At 40.9% G+C, this 14,704-nt stretch overlaps 2 protein-coding genes and 1 pseudogene across 3 annotated transcripts; all 3 read right to left on the bottom strand.

Annotated features, from left to right (window-relative positions):
* Window positions 1-8,454: 8,454 nt before the first annotated feature.
* On the bottom strand, window positions 8,455-9,908 carry LOC4347978 (probable NAD(P)H-dependent oxidoreductase 2). Its single transcript, NM_001403941.1, has 2 exons — window positions 9,141-9,908; window positions 8,455-8,890 (listed from the first exon to the last, which is right to left on the bottom strand). Exons 1-2 carry the CDS (start codon window positions 9,885-9,887, stop codon window positions 8,669-8,671), a joined length of 969 nt encoding a protein of 322 aa, NP_001390870.1. The 5' UTR covers window positions 9,888-9,908; the 3' UTR covers window positions 8,455-8,668.
* Window positions 8,459-12,406, bottom strand: LOC124946349 (uncharacterized; annotated as a pseudogene). Its single transcript, NR_175784.1, has 2 exons — window positions 12,223-12,406; window positions 8,459-8,890 (listed from the first exon to the last, which is right to left on the bottom strand). The product of NR_175784.1 is annotated as an uncharacterized protein (transcript).
* On the bottom strand, window positions 10,784-13,011 carry LOC4347977 (probable NAD(P)H-dependent oxidoreductase 1). The gene is made up of 2 exons (NM_001403940.1): window positions 12,223-13,011; window positions 10,784-11,441 (listed from the first exon to the last, which is right to left on the bottom strand). The coding sequence occupies exons 1-2, from the start codon at window positions 12,961-12,963 to the stop codon at window positions 11,217-11,219; spliced, it is 966 nt and encodes a 321-aa protein (NP_001390869.1). The 5' UTR covers window positions 12,964-13,011; the 3' UTR covers window positions 10,784-11,216.
* Between the last annotated feature and the right edge of the window lie 1,693 nt (window positions 13,012-14,704).

Here is a 14,704-nt window from a genome sequence, read left to right as displayed (position 1 = left end):
GGCTTGCAATGCTTTCTCTCTAAGAGATCCCGAGATCCCTTGTATTTGTTCTGTCCAAAAACATAAGCCAAGCAAAAACTTTTGTCTTCATATATGCTTTACACCTCCAAATACAAGGCAAAGTAACTAGGGTTGTAGAGACCAAAAGCAAAGCTTGTAGAACTTCTGAGAGGAGTAAATTTCATTTCCCCATATATATAACTCCATCTACCAGGCTGTGAATTGACTGAAATCTGTGAAAGATCATCCAGATAAATTTTGTACTCATCATAAGCTTGCACTGACAAGGGCAAATGGAAGTGATTATGAACTGGCCGGTCTTGCAAATGCTGGGCCACATTATGATGCAAAGTTTTTTTATTTATTTGATCTGGCAATACTATAGTGGGGGCATATAGCGTTCTACTTTCATTAAATTATTTTACTATAAAAAATAAACCAGTAATACAATAGCAAATTATCTTTTCCTTATACAAATTGGAGGTTCCTCTACGAGGGAACCTCATACTAAAGGCTTATATTATAAAAAATTATAGAGTTTTTGTCGATGTGTTTGTCCATCATACGACTTCTTTGATCCTGTGGTGTATTTTTTCGCCCATTGGTCCTCTATGTGTGGGTACTTAAATAAGGAATCCTTCCGCACGGCCTTATCACTAGGTGTATGCATTTGTGTCACCTAGCTAGATGTAATTTTTCCACCTTAATACTTTGTTTTTATATAATGGAACATAGCATTCCAGCCTTTGCTCAACAAGCTACAACCAATTATTACAGCCTAACACTCATAATGAGTGCAGTTCAAATAGAATTATAGAAATAAAAGACACCAACCATGAAGAAGAAACAAACCAAATACTACCAACCCAAGATAAAGAGTACACAATTATTAAATTATGTTTATAAACCTCCATCCGAAATTGGCAAACAGATGCATAATCGTTTTCTCAAGATTACGACATGCAATCTTTAAAAGCTCGCCATCTTCATCACACCTTTGTAGTTGTATCCAAGACCTAAGCCAATGTATTGCTTTGAAAATTACCCAAATATATGAAACATATGGTGTTTTGTCAAAAATCTTATCATTCCTATTGTACCATAGAGCCTAACATATAGCAGATGCTCCTATAAGTATAATTTTTCTATTTTTCTTGTCCACTCCCTAAAGCCAATCATCAAAAAAATATGAGATATGCTATTAGGAGGGTATAGACCAAAAGATAACTGAACTGCTCTCCAAATAAATTTTGCATAATGACATTCCAAAAACAGATGATGAATGGGCTCATTTTTTATACAGAAACAACATCTCAAACTTCCATTCCAATTCCTCCTTACCAAATTATTCTTAGTTAACACAACCCGTTTAAGCAAGTACCACATAAAGATCTTAATCTTAAGATGCATCTCATATTTAACACTTTGTTAAACTTATTTAACAAATAACTATTCACAAAACTTATTCTGCAATGTTGATGCCAAACTCTGTAGTCTGTACTGTTAAATATATGTCGAAGGAAATGTGCCTAATTAAGGACAGCTCCTGTAGCATGAAGGCCTCTCTTTGTTTGGGACGGCTACCAACAACCCAAAATTAGTCTAGCGCGAGGTAGCAAATACTAGGGGAAAAATCAGTTCGGATAGTTTCCGATACCCGCACGTATTTTAGAAACGGATAGTCTCGAATAGATTTTTTTTTTATAGTACCGGATTTGAAAATGAGTACAGATAGTTTTTTTTAAATGGAAACAAATTTGGAAAGACGAGATATGGTAATTAAGACCAGTATCCGGTAGAAATTTGAAACGGTCAGAAACTATCCGGATTCTTTTCCATATCTCCACAGGTAGCAATCAATTTTATTAAAAAACATCTCTTTTCCATATATCAGCAGGTATCAATCAATTTTAAAAACTAAGTATATATGCATAACTTTATCATATAAATTTAGATGAAGATAAACTTTATATTAAAATTGTAGAGCTAGACAAGATCTACAACTTTGTTGCAGGCAACTTTATCATCTGAGATTATTTTGGGGTTTAAATATTCGTTAGGAAATACCATATGTATTTTTACAACTCACACATACGATTCAAATGATCTCTGATGGAGATGTCCTCTATAACAAAGTACAGAGCTCAATGAAATCTAGTACTATTTTATAGTTTTTGATTTTTTCTTTATTTAAGAATATTTGAAGCGCAAAACAAACATTATAGGTTTCGAAGGGGTAAAATAAGATGAATAGTATCTTCAATCTAGAAAAAAAAACTTGCTAAGTGAGATGATAAGTTGTGCATTGAGGAAGGTGGTCTTGGGTTCAATCAACGGACTAGGAAGTTAAAAATTACTTTTACACTAGCAAAATACCCATGCGTTACACTATGTGAAGCCAAAAAGGAGTAGGTTGCAATGTATGGTTATTTTTTCAGCACTTGATATTGATAGACAATTTTTTTCATATTGTAAAGATTAGTCATAGTAGAAGAAATGTTTTTGGCTAGCTATCAGATCAAGCTCACTTCACTCCAATCCCGCAATCACTTTCACTCTAAATATCAAAAGGAAATCATACAATAAATGGAAAGAAAAAACTTGATGTGGTTAGGATATGTAAACCCGATTCAATTAAAAAAACATGTAACTGTTTCTATTTTACTTATAACTATATAAAATTGTGCAAAATCTAAATCAAGAGCGCTCTCGATTTAGCCCTAACCAGCGACCTTATCAGCTATTGTCCAAATACGATCAGCCATTTGTCCAGATATGTGTCTTTAAGAATCTTACTTTAATATAGTACTAATTGATCAAGCAAGTAAAAAAAATATTTCTACCATCTATGCTTCAAATAAAATTTTCTCTTAAATTACTCATCCGATTTACAATCCGATTACACCATTGTGTTCGTAACAATTAAATCTTTACAACAAGACTCACATGATTATATTTTAATAAAAAATCACAAATTACTTTATATGTTAATTACTTTAAAACTTTATTAAATTTACTTTTATATGTTTAAGAAGTAACTTAGTGAAATCTAAAAGTAAGTTAGATATATTATAAAAGTAATTTATATTTTTTCATCAAAATATAATCATGTGAGTTCTTGTTATAAAGATATAATTATTACGAATACAACAGTGTAATCGGATCGTAGATCGGATAAGTAGTTTAAGAGAAAATTGTATTACTATTTTCATAGATAATAGATGGAGTGATAGCTCTGTGTAGTCACGTCTATAAAACTGCATTACTATTTCTCCAATTCCTATTTAAGCTGGTGCTGCTCCAGCGGGAAAAGCAAGGTGGTATTATTCGTGCTACAATACTGCGATGCTGCTGTGATCGGTTGGTACAATATCGTGCTGTACTGTGTCGGGCTGCTGCGATGTGGGCTGGCTACTGGGCTGCGGCTGCTATTTGCTGCTGCTTCGTGCTGTACAATATCGTGGAGTAGCTTTCTATTTTTCTCTTTTTCTCTTTTATTACTAGTAAAAGTGCCCGTGCGTTGTACCAGGTGGTGATTACAGAGTGTGTATACTGTTTGGTTTAGACAATTAATCTGCTAAAAAAATTATTTGTTTTTGGATAAATAATCTGCTATATATTTGCGTAATATATATGGTGTTTAGTTTGGATGATGTGTAGCATGAGAGAAAATGGATAGACGAACAATGCGACTGTCTTTACCCAAAAGGCGACGGATGAAAATTTGTATGATGAACGGAACGGAGTGTGTACAGTGACCAAAAGATGTATTAGATAATTAGGATCAATGTGACGATCGGAAAAATACAAATATTTATATTAATTATAGATTGATAGATAGAGAAGAGATAGATATTATAAAACTTTCAATCAACTATTTATTTATTTATTTAAAAAAGTTATTAAGAATTTAATTTGCGTTAAATAAAAAAAAGTTATTAAGAAGTTGATTAGCGTTAATTACGTGACCCAGTTAGTGGGCCGAGCCTTCTCGTGTGTGGGTAGACTCCATATCCGCCGCTGGAAACGAAGCGACGCTTCCTCGCCCTTATCACAAACGAAACGAAGCGGTTAGAGAGAAGAGGGGGGGGGGGGGGGGGCGCGGACAATGAGAAGATTTTTTTCGCTCTTTTTTAAGACGGACTCATTTTTTTTTCATTTTTTTTTATCATTCACAAAATTGAAATCGGATTGGAATTTGAGGAACAGACGAAAATACGAACGAATAGAGGGGGCGACGACCGGAAAAATCTAAATATTTATATTATAGTTATTATAGATTTGCGGCGCTTCACAGTCCATGTCGCGTGTCCGGATTTTGTACCGCGCGAATCAGCAATGAATTAGGAATCGAAGGCAGATACCGATGGACGAAAAAAAAATTACACAAACATTATGTATTTTTTATTAGGTATAGGTAGGTATAGGTTTAGATATGGGTCTCTTAAAAGGATGGATATAAAAATAGATTTTCGCAAATGGTTGATGGACCGCGTACAAAAACTGAATATATAAAATTTAGAAATATTGACCTATTGTTGTAGGAAAATAATAAAGCGATATGTCTTCACTAACTAAGTGTAACACCCTGAAAATTCGACCAACGAAATCAAAACACCAAAAATACGGATTTTCAAAAACTTTTTAAGTAATAAATTGCATCATGCCGATTTTATTCGTCTATTTCATTGGATTTTGATCTCGGAATTTATTAATCGCGAATAATGAATAACTAACTAGGAATAAACCCTAAAAATCAAGTTGGCTAAAAAAATAATTAAAATATAAATTAAAATAAAGATTAGGTGGGATTGGAAATAAAAAAAATATTATCACGACCATATTAGCAATAATTAAATTTTAGTACGATGGAATGAGAATTAACCCTAATTAAAAATTCAAATAAATTATATAAACAAAATAGGAGTGATATTAAATTAGGGTGAATTTTTAGTTAGGATAACACAAATATGGAGTAAACTTTGTTTATGCAAAAATTAGAATTTATAGGGCTATATTTAAATAGAAAATGGGCTAAAATCGGGATAAATAGGAAAAGTTACTGTTCATTGCGGCATAGGTGTTCGATCGTGGTCCCCCTAGCCCCGCCCCCTCCCTTGCCGCGTGCGCCGCGTCGCCCGCCCGTCGCGCGCGCCGCCGCCGCTGCCGCGCCGTCACTGTCGCGTCGCCGTCGGCCTCGCGCCTTGAGCCGCTGTGCGCCCGTCCCCTCGCGCCTACGCCCCGCCGCGTGGCCGTCCCCTCGCCGTCGCCCTGCGCCGCTGCCGCGCCGCCCGTTCCATCGCGCCGAGCCCCGTGCCACCGCGCGCGTCGCGTCGCCCCGCCTGTCACGCCGCACGCTCGCCACCCGCCGCGTCGCCGTCCCATCGCCGCGTCGAGCCCCACGCCACCCGTCGCGTCGCCCGTCTCGAGCCCCGCACCGCCGCCCGTCGCATCGCCGCTCCGAGCCCCGCGCTGCCATCGCGTCGCCGCCCGCGCGTCGCCGTCGTCCCGCCCCGAGCGCCGCCGTCGCGTCGCCATTACGCCGCCGCCCCTCCCCCTCTCCTTCTCCCCTCTCTACAAATACCCCCCCTCTCTCCATTTCCCCCCCACCCCATCTCACCCTACCTCCCCTCTTCCCTCTCCACTGCGCCGCCGCTCTCGTGCCACCGCACCGCCGTTCCCGTGCTGCCGCGTCGCCGTTCCCGTGCCGCTGCGCCGCCATTCCCGTGCCACCGTGCTGCCGCTCCCGCGCCGCCGTGCGCCACCGTCGCCGCCGCCGTCGTCGCTGCCGCCGTCGTCGCCGCTGCTGCCGCCGGTGAGCCGCCCTCCTTCCCCCCTCGCGTCCACCACTGCCGCCGCTCGGGTGGGAGAGAGCCGAGAGAGAGAGGGAGAGGAAAAGAGAGGCCGGCAGAGAGAAAAAGAGAGAAAGAGAGAAAAGAAAGAAAAAGAGAAAGAGAGAAAAGAAAGAAAAAGAAAGAAAAAGAGAAGAGAGAATGGAGGAAAAGAAAAGGAACAATAAATAGAAAATTAGGAAGAAATTAAGGAGGTTAATAGTTCAAGAAAATCTAAAATAATTAGAATTTAATTATAGATTAATTATGGTCATAGAATTGCAAAATTTAATATAAATTATAGGTTATTCTTGGTAATTTCTAAAAAAATCAATTCGCGGTAGTAGTTTAGATGTAATTAACGACTAAACAATTAGATGAATTTTTTTAGACTATTACAGATTAGTTTTGGATAATCTCTATAAGTAATCGATTCACTGTAGAAGTTCGGATTTAATCACTAGGAATTTTAGACGTATATTTGGATCTTTATTTGAATTTTAACCGAATTCAAATCGTTTCTTCGCACGTAATTTTAGAGCCCGAGGGAGTTGCGGATCCAAGCGAGGACCAAGAACCGCAAGACTTTGAGCAAGGCAAGTCATCACTATCCCTTGAACACGTTGATCCCAATTGCGAAATTATTTCGTTTATAAATAAAATTGCATGCAATGATGAACATTCTACTTGTGTTTATACCATGCCTTGATTATTGTTTACCCCTTATTCCTTCGTAACCATATTTACGTATGAGTCCCTAGTCAATTATGACAATTGCTTAGAAATGCTATTCTAGAATCATGCATACTCATATTTATCAAATGCTAAATGCTTGGGCAATCACCTTTGGGAAGGTAATTGAGATGCGGCATGTGGAGACATGAGCACCACATTGCCATGAAATTGATGACATGATTTGGGAAAGGAAAATAAAATGAAAACAACCGTTTTCGACTGGGGCAGACGGAGGATTTGGGTGGTATCTGGAAAAGGCTAGTACCGTCCCCGGTCAATTAAGGACCGAGCCATGAAGTTAAACATGAAACGACCCCCGTACAACCGTACTTCTCGAATGGGTATAGACCTAGCGGATTAGATAGCCGAGCGGAGGCAGTATCCCTGCATAGATGGTTCACCCCTGAGTGAGGCAGGCGCGCTACGGTGGGGCAGCCGTTGAGGTAGGGCCGAGAGGCATGCTCTACATCGGTGTCGCCATTGGTAGGACTGCCATGAGTGTGTGAGAGAGAACTTAACTTGAACCATAATTTAATATGTGTGTGAGACTTCTCTTTTCCGGGAGCGCTAGAACTCCTCTCACTGCTAGAAACATGGACGCCTAGAGTGCATGAGGATTTAAGTTCATGGAGCGGGTACTGCCAATGCGAGGTTATCAAAAGGCTTTGCCATGGCGCGTCTCATGTGTTGGGACGAGGCTCATGTGTTGGGCAGTCGCAGAGTGCGGGTAAAGTGTACATCCACTACAGTGTGAGTAAACCAAATCTATTCGAATAGCCGTGCTCACGGTTATTGAGTACCGGGACATGTATTACACTTGGCTAGACTATAAATTCTTTAACTTGTGTGGGATGGGATATTACATGATGATTTTTATGCTGATGGAGCCACTTCCTGAGAGGTGGGAATGTGGACGTCCTCAGAAAACCATGACGACTCAATGGCGGAAAGCTATCCTTGGGATCACAATGGATGGTGGACAGAACCGTCGTTGTTTAATGTGAACACTGGTATTAAAACTTGATCAGTCTATGCTAGGTTTTAGGCTTATGAAAAGAATTACAAAACTTGCTTTGCGCAAAAGAACCATAGCCATCCTTTGAATTCTTCTGTCATGTGCATTATTGCTGTGGTGGCTTGCTGAGTACGGTTGGTACTCACCCTTGCAATATTCAAACTTAATCAGAGGCCGGAGATGAAGCTTCGGAGGATCCCTATGCCTATTACCAGGAGGGTGATGAGGACGATGGCGCTCAATAGGTCTTAGTTACGGTCGTTGCCTGTGGCAATAGCGTGCCGCTGCCTTAACTCCGCTGCCTTACCTACTTCTGTTTTTGAAATGTATTCCGGACCGCTCGGTCCGATGATTTAAGACTGTGCCTGCGGGCTTATGATGTAATAATTCGTACTAGACTCTCATGTATGTGCACTTGATATTTCAGCTATAAGTTCGTGTGTACCAGACTACTTGATCCAGGGAAATGGTACTGTTTACACGATTAATTCCTGTTATAAAAACGGGGGTCTAAGGAAGCTCAATTTGAGAAGTTTTATATCCCGGGAGATATTCATTACCGTATTCATTTCACTCTATATTCGATCCATATCTTTATTGATAATATTTTATTACGTTTTTATACAAGTTTTCAATTCTGATTATGTTTCTGAAAAAAATGAAAATAAACATGGTAGATCAAATTTTCATCCGTTTCTGTTCCATTTTCATAACTAGCTAATACTGAACAGAATAATTGAATGCGGCAGGTAAAATCGTTGCAGCAATACTCATACATCAACCTGAAACGACCATCCTAGGCTGTGACCAAGATGATATCTATTGATGACTTTTTAAGAAATGCTAGATAAAAAAGTATTCATGTTCGGTATCAATATCTCGAAATTTCAATATTATTTTGGAAAATACCATATTTATCGATTACGAATAGAAGAAAGATAACAATTGAGCACATCTGGCGCTCCATTTCACACAATTATTTTGCGAGAAGACAGAAGATTAAAATTGAATTACAAATTATTTTGCTAGATCCCCAGCAAGCATGATCCATCCAGATTATTGGTGCATAGGGCCAGCCTGCGACATGTTAAGCACCATCCCACAAATCTTCGACGCACTTGTAAGGCCCATTGTCACAGACGAACTGCATTCCAGTCAGACCCCTCTGCTGGGGGAGTTTGCTGATTTTGTCTCTCTCTTCCTCAGTGAGCTCCCAGTCGAAAATATCAAGATTCTCCTTCATCCTATTTTCATTGTATGTCTTCACTAACAAAACATCACCCTGCTCGTACATCCACCTCAAACAAATCTGCACCGCAAATTAAATATTGAAGTCTCAATTAACATGGTATGCCCATTTAATCTCTTACCTTAAATTCTGTGAACAACTGTTTTCTAAATTATTTATCTGATTGAAGATCTGATTGCACCGTTAATATTAAATCCTCTTAACAAAATTTCATAATATAATATTCTAATAAAACATATATGTGTTTGACGTTTTGAAATAGTGTTTCATACGTGAGAAGAAAAAAGTGAATGTTTCAAGTGGAACCAACCTGAGCAAGCGTCTTGCCCTTGGTTTGGGCGATGTCGTGCAGGACGCCGGAGTCCATCACCGCGGCGCTGCCCCACGGCGTGCCCTTCGCCCCCAGCGGCGAGTACCCGCACAGCTGCACCCCCTCTCGCCGGCACACCTCCCGCAGCGTCCTCTGCTGCCACATCGGGTTCATCTCCACCTGGTTCGCCGCCGGCCGAACCACGGCGAACGACAGCAGCTGCTCCAGCTTCTTGGCGGAGAAGTTACTGACGCCGATGGCGCGCGCGAGGCCCAGCCGGTGGCACTCCTCCATGCCGCGCCACACGCCCTCCATGTCGAACGCCGGCGCCATCTCCTCCTTGGGGAACGGGAAGTCGTAGCTGCCCGGCGCCACGGTCGCCGGCCAGTGGACGAGGAGCAGGTCGACGTAGTCCATTCCGAGGTTGCGGAGCGTCTCCCTCGCCGCCGGCACGACGCGGCCGGCGTGCAGGTCGCTGCACCAGAGCTTGGAGGTGACGAACACGTCGGCGCGGGAGGCGACGAGGCCGCGCCGGACGGCCTCCGCGACGGCCTCGCTGACGCAGCCCTCCGTCGCGTACAGCCTCGCCGTGTCGAAGTGGCGGTAGCCGAGCTCGATGGCGCGGAGCAGCGCCGCCGTGGTTTCCTCGGAGGAGGTGAAGGGGAACGCCGCCGTGCCCATGCCGATGCGCGGCATGGTCGGGAGCAGCGCGCTCGCAGGCACCTCCGGGATGGTCGCCATTGCCATTGCCGTATTGCAGTGTAGTGTAGTGGACTAGACAAGGACGTGTGTGGCTATATATAAAGAAAAAATGGATTCTGTTCAACGCATGCCGCAATGCAGACAACACATGGGACGATAATGAAGGAGAAATAATGAAAGAGAAATTCGATCGGCTTGATTTTTCGTAGCTGAGTAGTTGATCACGTTGAATTATCAACAATAATTCAGTTTTTCTGATTTACATTGTACTATTATTATTAGTTTACTAGTCATGCAAATCTTGCAAAATGATTAATTACAAACTGTACATGTAATGCCCAAAGCTATGTCACGTGCAAAGTGATTTGTACACAAGGCTGTGACCAAGACGAGATCTGTTATTGTCTTATCAAGAAATATATATAAATCTTTTAGTATCTTATCAAGAAATATATAAATAATGATTCGATTTCCCTCTGACAACCTAGAAATTTCGACAATCGCACCAACCGGGATGGCAACGATCAGGATGCTGTTCGTCCACGATATGCGATCCTCGCCATCGGCTAGTGAGATGGGGTCTGGGGACTCCACTCATACCTAAGATGTGGATGGTTCTAACAGTCATGGCTATTTGTTTTTTCGAACGCGCAAGCTCCCTGTATACGAATCAATTGTTATTCTGCTCCAACAGTTGTACCGAAATAATGAATACCTTGAGTAGGTAGAAATAGAAAAAAACAAGAATTTTCCTAAATGAGAAATGTTTTCTTTCTAAAGGAAATTAAATAATATTAATTTTGATTAATATCAGAATATCGAATGAGTTTATGCTTCACTAATTGAATGATAAATAACTGCAAGTAAAGGAGATAGGTGGTTTAAAAATAAACCCAAAATTTTAAACATGTATCTAAAATCACAACAAAAATAGTGAAATGAAATTAGCTCGTCGGGAATGCATCCAAAATCATTATAGACCCAGGGAATTAATTAATAGTTCCCAACCACGGGTGGAGTGAAATCCAACAAAAATAGATCAAGAGTCGTATACATTTAAACTAAATCTACCATCTTAAATTTAGCATCCTAAATAAATTTCTAGGTAGCTAATTAAATTTGCAATGCATCATCTATGGACCTATATATGTATACCAGGGGAGTAACCATTTTTCGTGAACGTGTCGACGTGTTTTAAATAAGTGGATAGGTATACAGCAATTAATATACATGTATGGTCCATACATTAATTGATCGCAGAACGTGTACGGGAATGGTGCCGTGCCCATGCCTGCCGCACATAATTAAGATAGATCCACATCATGATCCATCATGATTATTTAGATATATACTCCACTGTATCTAAGTAGCTTGCTAGACGTCACCATCCCACAAATCTTCAACTGATTTGTAAGGCCCATGGTCAGAGATGAATTCCAATCCAGGCAGGCCCCTCAGTTGGGGCAGCTGACTGATCCTCTCCCTCTCTTCATCTGTGAGCTCCCAGTTGAAAATGTCCAGATTTTCCTTCATTCTCTTCTCATTATATGTCTTCACCAATAAAACATCACCTTGCTCGTACAACCACCTCAAACAAATCTGCACGACAGAGTAATTATATAGTGAAACTTTATTTGACCTGATTTTTTGTTTGGTTTAATTAAATATTTTATATTCATTTAATTTCTAAACTTTCGTGTTTTGATCACTTTTGATATACATCCTTTGATTCCATAATTTTTGACGTTTTAAACATGGTTGGGTCAAACTTTTATAATTTTAACTATCGATAATTTTTAAATATTTATTTTAAAAGCACTACAACAACATATTTAGATTTGTCTTACAAAATCCTATAATAAAAATAAAAAATTATTTATTTATTTTATCATAGTGATTTTTTATGTAATTTGTATATAAGTTGGTTGAGTTTGATCACGAGATATAAACATTAGACATATATATTGAAATATTCACTTAAAGTTTTCTTTTTACCGGTTACTAGCTTTCACTTACAAACAAGTAAAAACATAATAATAGTATGGTATCACAGTATAAGGATAAATTGATGGCTTACAACTGATGATATGTAAATATGTTATATTAGTTATTTAGAGTTGTTCTTTTAAACATCCAAAATATGCAAAACCACTCTCCAAAACTATCTTAGGGAGTAATATAGATGGTATTGCAAAGTTTAGGGGGTTAGATGTTCGGTTTTAAAGTTTAGGGTGCTAGGTGGATTTGCATCCAAAGTTTAGAGGGGTATTTGGACTTTTTTCCTTGTTAAAAATTTTAAGAATAATGGAATTGGAGGGAGTAGTATATATGGTATGAATTTTTCTCCTACAAAATTTAGAAAATAAGTATATCAACCAACCTGAGCAAGCGTCTTGCCCTTGGCTCCGGCGATCTCCTGCAGGACGCCGGAGTCCATCACGGCGGCGCTGCCCCACGGCGTGCCCTTCGCCCCCAGCGGCGAGTACCCGCACAGCTGCACCCCCTCCCGCCGGCACACCTCCCGCAGCGTCCTCTGCTGCCACATCGGGTTCACCTCCACCTGGTTCACCGCCGGCCGCACGGCGGCGAGCGACAGCAGCTGCTCCAGCTTCTTGGCGGAGAAGTTGCTGACGCCGATGGCGCGCGCGAGGCCCAGGCGGTGGCACTCCTCCATGCCGCGCCACACGCCCTCCATGTCGAACGACGGCAGGATCACCTCCTTGGGGAACGGGAAGTCGTAGTTGCCCGGCGTGAGGCTCACCGGCCAGTGGACAAGGAGCAGGTCGACGTAGTCCATCCCGAGGTTGCGGAGCGTCTCCCTCGCCGCCGGCACGACGCGGCCGGCGTGCAGGTCGCTGCACCAGATCTTGGAGGTGACGAACACGTCGGCGCGGGAGGCGATGAGGCCACGCCGGACGGCCTCCGCGACTGCCTCGCCGACGCAGCCCTCGGTGGCGTAAATCCTGGCCGTGTCGAAGTGGCGGTAGCCGAGCTCGATGGCGCGGAGCATGGCGGCGGTGGTGTCCTCCGAGGAGGTGAAGGGGAACGCCGCCGTGCCCATGCCGACGCGCGGCATGGTCTGGATAAGCTCGCTCGCCGGCACCTCCGGGATGGTGGCCATTGCAACCTGCAGAAGTGCACAGTGTAGTGTAGTGGAGAGGAGGACAATGAGGTTTTTCTCTGTGGGTAGCTATATATAGGAAAAGAATGGATCTCCTCCTTGAGGTTTCGTGCTGCAAGACTTAAACAACACAAGTGACGATGAAGGTAACATTTTTCTAGGTGAAGCATGGGCAGGGATAGAGCTAGAGCGAAACAGAATGTGGTGTTACTCTCTTAATTTACTTTACTTTAGATTAAAGTTTAACCTAATACAAATGTCTAAGTTTGTATTAAGGGGGTACATATACGGTGAAAATAGATAAGGTATAGTTTAAAAAATTTTCTTTATCGGGTTCCTGAGCACCCCCTAATATATACTAGCTCCGCCCCTGCATGGGTAAGTTAGTAAGAGATCAATATGCGGTACAAAGTTCATTTGCAATATAAACCTGAAATATCATGGGATAAACAAATGAGCATCTGAGATTTGTTCTTGTTATCATGAGTAATTTTTTTTGCCACAAGATTAACCATAAGTAACTTTTTTTTTTGGAATAAACTATTTAGTGGCATGGATAAATCTTAAACAATTATTTATATATGCTACGGTAGCTTACAGGTTTGCAAATGCTGTGTTAGTTAGTACCAACACAAGACTAATTCATTTTTACCTTTTCTATTTTACTAGTCCATGAAAACTTGCAAAATGTATGATTAGTTGCACCTACCTGTACATGTCCATGACCCAAAGCCGCCTAGGCTGATGTGCCCCGTTGAAAGCGATCGAGATAGAAGTCTGACGAAGACTATGACGATCTATTAGTTACCTTATTCAGAAATGATAAAAACGCATCGAGGTTTAGGCCCTGTTTAGGCTGTGTTTGCTTGGGGAGGTTGGGAACAAATCTTCTTCGCACGGAAAACGGAGCGGTCCATTAACGCGTGATTAATTAGAAATTAGCTTTTTTTTTCAAAAATGAATCAATATGATTTTTTAAAGCAATTTTTGTATAGAAACTTTTTACAAAAAACACACCGTTTAGCAGTTTGAAAAGCGTGCACGCGGAAAACGATGGAGAGGTGTTGGGAACCCTTGGGTCCGAACACACCCTTAGTCACAAAACAAAATTGTTCACGCTGTCACATCGAATGTTTGGACATATATATGAAGTATTAAATGTAGGAAAAAAACAAGAGTTAATTGCACTCTGGTCCACCTTTTATTGCCAAAGTTTCACTTTAGGCTATCCTCTAGCTCATATTTTTACTTTAGACTAGGTAAGATTATCTTTGGTGCACTTTGGACCGCCCAAGTCATTTTCTTTAGCTGCATCTACTCTATAATATTGTAAACAATTGCCTGTGTAAGTTGGAAAATATTACCGGGTTACGGGCTGCTGATGTGTTTAAAGTTGGAAAAGTCATTTATGTATTCCTAAAAAGTTTATGGGGTGGTCCAAAGTAAAATAAAGGTAAAGTAACCTAGCCCAAAGTGAAAAAATGTGTTAAATGGTGGTATAAAGTGAAGCTTTGGTAATAAACGGTGGCCCTAAACGCAATTTACTAAAAAAAACAATTACACAGATTGTGTGTAAATTGCAAGACAAATCTTTTAAGCCTAATTAGCCATGATTTAACAATGTGATGCTACAGTAAATATTTGCTAATGATGGATTAATTAGACTTAATAAATTCACCTCGCAGTTTCCTGACGGAATCTGTAATTTGTTTTGTTATTAGACTATGTTTAATACTTCAAA

This window comes from Oryza sativa, chromosome 10, assembly GCF_034140825.1.
Source record: "Oryza sativa Japonica Group chromosome 10, ASM3414082v1".
NCBI classification, from domain to species: Eukaryota; Viridiplantae; Streptophyta; class Magnoliopsida; order Poales; family Poaceae; genus Oryza; species Oryza sativa.
The sequence above is the reverse complement of the archived record's forward strand: the minus strand, read 5'-3'. Positions and strand labels throughout refer to the sequence as shown.